Genomic DNA, 8716 nt, shown 5'->3' with positions numbered 1-8716 from the left:
CGAGCATTTTTAGATTGAAACGTGAACCGATCCCTCGTGTTTGTTTTTGCACGACTTTGTCACGTGAACTAAGATGGAAGACTGGTGGTGACTGTGTGGGTGTGGTTATTTCATCATACTGTTGAACTGCAAATTTGTGGAAAGGGGTTTTGTATAATTTCACAACTTCGTTATAAAGGGAGCACTCTATTCTTTTGGTAAGTACCGGCCAGATCCCGGAACCTTTTTTTAAGGCAAGTTATTTTTGTGTAGTTGTGGAATGTGCATCTGTCCTTTCGCACCTGTGTAAAGGGTGTACACTTGTTTGACATCCTGCCTGTGTATTTTAGCATTAGCATAGCTTTTATCTTAGCATATAAGTTTCATTTGTCATTAAAAATTCATTTGTTTCGTGTCAACATCATTCAATACAAAGTGTGATAACATTGCTCAGTTAAACATTCACTGTATTCAATTCAATTCACATTTATTTTTCATTTTGAACATGATAATTAAAATTGATAATTCTCTATTTGTTCAGCGTCTTGGTCTAGTGCCTGGGATATATAGATAGAAAGATAAATATATGAGGAGGCCGCAAGTGCAGATGCCAAGCGTCACCTCGGACCAATCAAAACACATAGAAAACTTACGTCACTACACGTTTATCCAATGACATCAGTACATATCCATCCAACGAAATCACTGGCTCTGAAAAAGCAACCTGTCTGTATCTTGCGGTTTAAAGACAGGGCACTAGTGCAAGTCTAACGTGGCTTAGAACGGTTTCGGGTTGCTAGCAAATGAGGGCGCTAATACTCCACTTGAACTTTGATCTATTTATTGACTAGCGGGCATTTTTAGATTGGAACGTGAACCGATCCCTCGTGTTTGTTTTTGTGCACGACTTTGTCACGTGAACTTGATGGAAGACTGGTGGTGACTGTGTGGGTGTGGTTATTTCATCATACTGTTGAACTGCAAATTTGTGGAAAGGGGTTTTGTATAATTTCACGACTATGTTATAAAGGGAGCACTCTATTCTTTTGGTAAGTACCGGCCAGATCCCGGAACCTTTTTTAAGGCAATATATTTTTGTGTAGTTGTGGAATGTGCATCTGTCCTTTCGCACCTGTGTAAAGGTTGTACACTTGTTTGACATCCTGCCTGTGTATTTTAGCATTAGCATAGCTTTTGTCTTAGCATATAAGTTTCATTTGTCATTAAAGATTCATTTGTTTCGTGTCAACATCATTCAATACAAAGTGTGATAACATTGCTCAGTTAAACATACACTGTAACACCCCCGCCCCCGTAACTAGGACAAATTAAAACTTGCTCTGGTTTTTGAAAAATAAGTAAATAATTTAAATTACATTAACATGTAGGAAAAGAAGAGAAGCAAATGTGTTTTGTTCCCATTTCCTATAAAGACACCGACAAAAGAAATCACCGTTTCACAGGGTCAAGGCTTTGTGCTTCACTGGTTTATATTATAGCCGCTCAGTGCATCAATTAACCTCACAGTGTAAGCTTGCTGGTCATGTTTTGCTTTGTATACTCACGAATTGTTCCATTGTTTAAAGGCAGTGGATACTACTAGTAATTACTCAAAATAATTATTAGCATAGAACCTTTCTTGGTGACGAGTAATGGAGAAAGGTTGATAATGTAAAACGTTGTGAGAAACGGCTCTGTCTGAAGTAACATTTTTCGAGAAAGAAATAACTTTCCACGAATTTGATTTCGAGACCTCAGATTTTGAATTTGAGGTCTCGAAATCAACCATCTTAAATCACACGACTTCATGTGACAAGGGTGTTTTTTGTTTCTTTATCTCGCAACTTCGACGACCAATTGAGCTCAAATTTTCACAGGTTTGTTATTTTATGCACATGTTGAGATACACCAAATGAGAAGACTGGTCTTTGACAATTACCAATTATATGTGTACTTTATGCCAGCTCTGTGGTTAAGCTACTAAAGTTATTCGTATGTATAGATTTTATTCACAGTAATTTCTATGTCTCTGCTGAACAGTCAGTAAAATTATATGTATTTCCTGTAGGCCTACCTCCGTTACAGGGTAAGAAATCACTACAAACATTAATTTTACTAGTCGGTATTTTACAGTACAATTCTGGTGGAGTCTTTAATTTGCCAATTTGCTCGATTTTGACAGCAACATGTGCCCCAACTTGATGTTCTTTTTTTTTTAGATCGGGGTGATTGGTGGTCTTCGTCAGGTCGTATGGCTTTGTGAATGGGGTATTAGTAATAGACCGATTCATTTACACAGTGCATTCCACCCTAGCATGGCCGCGCCGACATGGGTCACGGCAGCACATTGAAATTGAATGAATTTTACTCAAAAATGGACTAGGATATGTGCGCTTTATAAGAACTTTGTATTATTTAAAAAAAAAAAGTAATACAATGTATAGAAGTGTCAAAGATAATATCGAGTGTATTGCTAGCCAATTTAGATGGGGAAAAGATTAAGCTATTGCCTTTGTATATTTCATTTTGACACGCAATGACTAAGAAAAGACAAGGACACAAGGCTCCACCCTGACCTCATCCATGCACTCAATCTATACTGGTTGTTTTTGTGCATTCGCGATCTTTATTGTGTATTGTTTATTTTTATAATACATTTGTTTATGGACAGCAAGATGCTGAGGATCTGGGCAAGGGTGTCATGTGCTGGTAACCTCTTCCATACATTTGCCATCACAAGTATATTTCGTAGTATAATAATATTTCCAGTCATTGACACACTGTGTACATTCTGAGTACAAAGTCTTCCCTTACAAAGTTACTCCTTTTATAATCTAATTTGGAGGTCTCGAAATCAAATTCGTGGAAAATTACTTCTTTCTCGAAAACTATGTTACTTAAAAAGAAGCCGTTTTTCACAATAATTTATACTATCAACAACTCTCCATTGCTTGTTACCAAGTAAGTTTTTATGCTAACAACTATTTTGAGTCATTGCCATTAGTGTCCAGTGCCTTTAATGAACTACATGTTTTTGACCGTGTTGTTCACAGACTCGTCACTCGAACATTAATTAGAAGCAATGGCTACGAATACACAGAAAGGATCCTCTCCCGACTTCGCTCTTAAAATGGTCAACAAGGGAAGAAAGATGTTGGAGTACGTGACTGAGCGTGTAGAGCAAGGGGCTCCAGCAAACTTGCTTGATATAGCAGACCAGTATTGCTACGAGTTTGACACTAAGATGATGCATGTTGGCGACAAAAAAGGTAGACATCAGAATCTTAAAATTCTGACCAAACTTAAATATTGTTTGAAACTTGCGTGGTGTGGGCAAAAAAGAGGAAATAAGTACAACCATGTGAAAATCTCTTTTGTGGGAGTGTACTGGTCGAAACGTTTTTTCAGAGCCAACACAAAAGAGATTTTTCACATGGTTGTACACACAAGTTTACTATTTATTTTTTATAACACACCTCTTGCTTGGTCTGTATTCTGTTTGGCTAAAACGCGGTTACGTGTGAACTAATAATATGAGGGAGGTTTAGCATAAACGGGAACTTGAGAACATTTTGTTGCAAAAATCTCACGTTTAAGCACTTGAAGTTACCACTTGTCACGTCAGTTACGTACGTGCAGACGTCATACGTGAGCATGCCATAAGCCCGAAGTGGCGACGTCACGTAGAAAAGGCACAATTTTCTGACGTTCAGGTTCACGTTTTTGCTCGCTACGTGCAGCTAAGCCTCCCTACAGTCTAGTGATCGCGCGCTTGTTTTGCGGGAAAAGTACCCATCGGGCATTAGTCTTTTAAATTAGTGACTGGTTACAGCGCCCTCTCTTGATGTGAACCGTGAGCAGCAACTGAAAAAACTTGCTTTTGTTTTCTTTTTCGAGATGTCTTTTTTTATTTCACATTTTAAGCCCGACTTGTGTTATGAAACGGCCTCTGGAACAGGTCCCTTTTCTGGCCACTCAAAGTCCCGCGGCTACCTCAATTGCCAGTCACTATGTGTATACTAATTCCTTCTAATCTGACCAAACGTGATGGAACTCGCACTCTAAAAACTATTGGTCAGGTTTGTCTTCTAAGCAAATAATTAGGAGGATACCAGTCACAAAATTTATGGCATTTTGGCTGTGCCTATTATTCTGTCCAGCGTAATTTTGTTGTCTATATACCTCTCTTTGTTTGTCTCTGTCTCACCCAGGGTTTTTGGCTGACAGGGGGCGATGCGGGGTAAAGCTCATTTTTAACAGGAATATTTTGTTGCAAACGAAGTTGAAACAACCGATCCTCAAATCAAGAGTTCGTTAAAAAAAGTTATGATTGAAATGATATAGTTTAGAGTAGAAATTAAGATAAACACCTAAAATCGTAAAAAAGGCAATTTTGACGACTTCACTTCCATTTGTATTAGTTCTTTCTTTTACGTTTTGAAAATTATGTGTGTCAATAATAATAGTGGTAATAATAAAGAATACTTAAAGGGTGCCAAAATCCACCAAAATGAGGTGCTTAAAGGCAGTGGACACTATTGGTAATTTCACAAAACAATTATTAGCATAAAACGTTTCTTGGTGACAAGTAATGGGGAGAGGTTGATGGTATAAAACATTGTGAGAAACGGCTCCCTCTGAAGTGACGTAGCTTTCGAGAAAGAAATAATTTTCCACGAATTTGATTTCGAGACCTCAAGTTTAGAATTTGAGGTCTCGAAATCAACCATCTAAACGCACACAACTTCATGTGACAAGGGTGTTTTTTTCTTTCATTATTATTCTGCAAGATCGATTACCGAATGAGCTCAAATGTTCACAGGTTTGTTATGTTATACATATGTTGAGATACATAAACTGTGAAGGCTAGTCTTTGACAATTACCAATTGTGTCCACTGTTTTTAAGGCGCACAAGAGGGGAAACCACACACAGCAATACATGCGGGCTATAGTAAAAAAGAAAACTTTGGGCGATCCAAAAATTAAGATTGAATCGCCCGGCAGAATTGTAAACAAAACAAAATCAGGGAAACCTCTGCCACCCCTTGGGAAGTCATTTTACCAGAGAAAATGAAGATCTCAACTTAATTGATTCAACAGGTGCGATCGTTCGTAAGATTATCAAGGACCTAGCTCCAATGACATGTTTGGAGTTGGGTACTTACTGCGGCTATTCGGCCGTTCTCATGGCGAGTGTCTTGCCTAAAGGAAGCCGCTTCCTCACCGTCGAACCTTCAAAAGGAATTGTAGAAGTTGCAGAAAAATTCATCCAACTAGCGGGAGCTGATGTGAGCGAAAAGGTAGGGTTTGACGGAAACCACAGTAGTAAAAATTAGATGGACTTACTCAGTTTGATGACACTTTAAAGGCAGTGGACACTATTGGTAATTACTCAAAATAATTATGGAACATAAAACCTTTCTTGGTGACGAGTATTGGGGAGAGGTTGATGGTATAACACACTGTGAGATACGGCTCCCTCTGAAGTGCCATAGTTTTCGAGGAAGAAGTAATTTTCCACGAATTTGATTTCGAGACCTCATTTTTAGAACTTGAGGTCTCGAAATCAGCCATCTAAACGCACACACCTTCGTGTGACAAGGGTGTTTTTTTCTTTCATTCATATCTCGCAAGTTCGATGACCGATTGAGCTCAAATTTTCACAGGTTCGTTATTTGATGCATATGTTGAGATACACCAACTGTGAAGGCTATTCTTTGACAATTACCAATAGTGTCCACTGCCTTTAAAGGATTCGATTTCACTAATTCGTCCAATATTTACATTCATCACCAAATCATTCGGCATTCTTCTGTTTACAAGGTGTTATACAGAATTTGTAGAGCTGACAAAAAAGTCGCATAGGCCTACAATGATTATGATTTGTGTGACCGACCAAATAGAATCATAAAGCCTAAATTTATCAAGTCTCCGCAATAGTTGAGCCCCCCATCCCCCCTGCTACAGGTTGTGACACGTAGTCTATTAATTGCATGACCTCCATGAACGTTATTGTCCAAAAAGTTATGACAAGTACGTAAATGTTGGCCTAATTTGTGTGATGCACCCGGAAGTATTTTTTCTGTACTCCGAAATTGCCACTGTCGTAGTGCTTTTTCCTAAATCGATTAAGAGCACTCTTTTAGGATTGCAATTTTTAATGTGCAGAAAAAAAAAATGCTCCCCGGAAGCGTCGACACAAATGTTTGGAGCGCTCTCACGCGGTAACAAATACTACGGATTGCTGCTAATTCTCTCAAAAAATGTTGTGTCCTTTTCAAATAAAAATTGCTCTGACGTCAGTAACATTGAAAGTATAAATAAGAAATGTTGCAATGTGCCTATACTGTCAAACTTCATAGCATTACATCATGTAAACGAATATAATATCGAAGATTTATAAAGCGCATGTATCTACCAAACAAGGTACTCAAGGCGCTGAGTATATACAAACTTTCAGAAAGGCTGAGTATTGAAGTGATGAATTCTGAGCACCAATTATGTAGCACCTAAGGCTTTACAAGGATTGCGCATACAGCAGCCGCAGCCAGGAACACCGGGGCGAACCCCTTCTCTTTTCGATAAAGTGCACTGGGTTCTTTTAAATACGTTGCACAACACATGGGACCAACGGCTTTACGTCCCATCCGAAGGACGAAGCAATGGTTCCTAAATTTGAAGGAGTGTTTAAGTGTCTGAATTGCTTAAGGAGTGTCACGGCTATGGATTCGAACGCACACTCTGCTGATCAGAATCACCAGAGTTTGGATTCCACGACACTTCCACTTCATTTTGTATAAAATCTATTAATTTATTATATCACACAGATTAAAATTATCAATAAACAGTCAGATGAGGTAATCCCAAGCCTCCAAAGCGATTACTCCGTTGATACCCTGGACTTCGTCTTTATCGACCACTGGAAGAACTTATACGTACGGGACATCCAGCTTCTTGAGACCCATGGGCTCCTTAGGAAGGGCACGGTCATCTTAGCCGATAATGTCATCTACCCAGGCGCTCCTGAGTATCTGGAATATGTGAAAGGATCAGAGAAGTATGACACTGAGGTCATAGATTCCACCTTATACTCTGGTCGTGAAGATGGTCTGGCAAAATCTGTTTATCTTGGGTAGTCAAGGAAACAGATCAAGGATTGACCAATCAGGGCCCGACTTCATAGAGCTGCTTATTTTAAGGCAGAAAAAGTAGCTGACCGAGCAACAAATTGTTACTTACCAGAATAAGGTTACCAGCCATATATAGTATCATGTCATGCGTACAATTTGTTTCTGGTATCCTGCTTATTTCCGCTAAGCAGTAAATTGTTGAGCAATTTTCTGCTTAAGCAGCTCTATGAAATTGGGCACAGGGTTGGTAGATTGTAGCTTATGCTTAGCTTCTTTTTCTCGCTCAAAGCTTTGCCTATTTTGTGGAATATGGAAGTTAAACATTTAAATGCCTGAAATGGTTTCGATTTAAAAAATATGCCGATATTTTGTAACATTTTGTTGTCGAATATGAAAACAAGGGGAGGGATAGTATAATTATTAACTTGTTGTTAAACTGTTAAACTGTTGCATTTCATGTTTCAAACAAATAAATGTTTATATATATATTTCAAATATCCATCAGAATACATCAAGGGAAACTGTTTTTGTCAATGTAATTTTAATGTTAGTGTGAACAAAGACAGGTTGGGTTTACTTGGTACTTTAATCCCTTAACAGCCCCATTTGGGCTAAACTGGGATGGTGGGAAAGTGACGTCAACAGCTAGGTGGATAAGGTGCCAAAAGAAAAGATTAAAGGTGCACTTTTTACAGGTGCAGGAAAAGAGGGAAAGAATTTAAAGGACAATATTGCCATGCAGAGGCTGCATTGCTCTGATGGCAGAGATGGCTGATGTTTGGAAGACCTGTATGGATGGAGTTATGTGTAGGACAGCAGATGGTGAGAGCCTGTTCCAAACTGACATAGCCCTTGGAAAGAAGGCATATTTGTATACATTAATGGTTGGAATTGTTAAGGAGGTGTATTTGAGTGGGTGATCGACTCGTTGTGAGATATGAGTAGCATGTTGAAAGCACTGTGGGAATGTAATATTGACTAGGTTGTAGTGAATTTTGTAGTACAGTGTGCATGGTTGAATCAGACGGCGAGTGTGAAGTAGATCCCAATTTAATTGTTCTACAAGCGGTGTAACATGAGTAGTTGTACGATAGTCAGAGAAGACGAATCTGGCTGCTCTCTTTTGAATCTGTTCAAGATGGTTTATGTCGGTAACAGTGTTGGGTTTCCAAACTTCACTTGCATACTCGATTTGTGGACGAACTAGTGCTGTGTAGGCTCTTGACTTAACCTGTTGGGAACAAGGCGATAACGTTCTTCTCAGGAGACCTAGTGTACGACTTGCTTTCTGTGCAACTTTATGAGAGTTCACTGGAGGACATGCTACATCAAATGATTTTTGTTTCGTTGATTTTTGGAATGATACATTATTTAAAAAACTGGGTCAAAGGTCACGATAACATATTAAAGATTACAGTGACTAACATTTCAGAAAATGTTTGACAAAAAAATTTATTTCAGCATGCCATTCTCATCATTTTGATACCAAATTTGCATATGTGTGATGAAAATTGACATGGTTATTAAAATCGGAAGACATGAGGTAAAAAAAGTGTGTTGGTCTGACATGGAATGACCCACATACAAACCCACACACAGAACCACC

General features: G+C 38.6%; 1 protein-coding gene across 2 annotated transcripts; it reads left to right on the top strand.

Moving 5' to 3' along the window:
* Positions 1-8515, top strand: LOC117293073 (catechol O-methyltransferase-like). Of its 2 annotated transcripts, none has more exons than XM_033775285.1 (4): positions 1-197; positions 3033-3248; positions 5081-5280; positions 6808-8515. In XM_033775285.1, exons 2-4 carry the CDS (start codon positions 3062-3064, stop codon positions 7114-7116), a joined length of 696 nt encoding a protein of 231 aa, XP_033631176.1. In that variant the 5' UTR covers positions 1-197; positions 3033-3061; the 3' UTR covers positions 7117-8515. The 2 variants fall into 2 exon arrangements, with proteins under 2 accessions (XP_033631176.1, XP_033631178.1); XM_033775287.1 differs by lacking the exon at positions 1-197 and adding an exon at positions 836-1028.
* The last annotated feature ends 201 nt before the right edge of the window (positions 8516-8716 follow it).

The sequence above is a fragment of the Asterias rubens genome, chromosome 7, assembly GCF_902459465.1.
Source record: "Asterias rubens chromosome 7, eAstRub1.3, whole genome shotgun sequence".
Taxonomy (NCBI): Eukaryota; Metazoa; Echinodermata; class Asteroidea; order Forcipulatida; family Asteriidae; genus Asterias; species Asterias rubens.
This window is presented reverse-complemented; position numbering and strand designations above follow the sequence as displayed.

Bases quoted from the DNA above. Each gene is read 5' to 3' on its own strand.
- LOC117293073 (XM_033775285.1), top strand. From the start codon at position 3,062: ATGGCTACGAATACACAGAAAGGATCCTCTCCCGACTTCGCTCTTAAA. The intron at 3,249-5,080 runs GTAGACATCAGA...TTGATTCAACAG, and splicing joins GCATGTTGGCGACAAAAAAG to GTGCGATCGTTCGTAAGATT. The intron at 5,281-6,807 runs GTAGGGTTTGAC...TATATCACACAG, and splicing joins GAGCTGATGTGAGCGAAAAG to ATTAAAATTATCAATAAACA.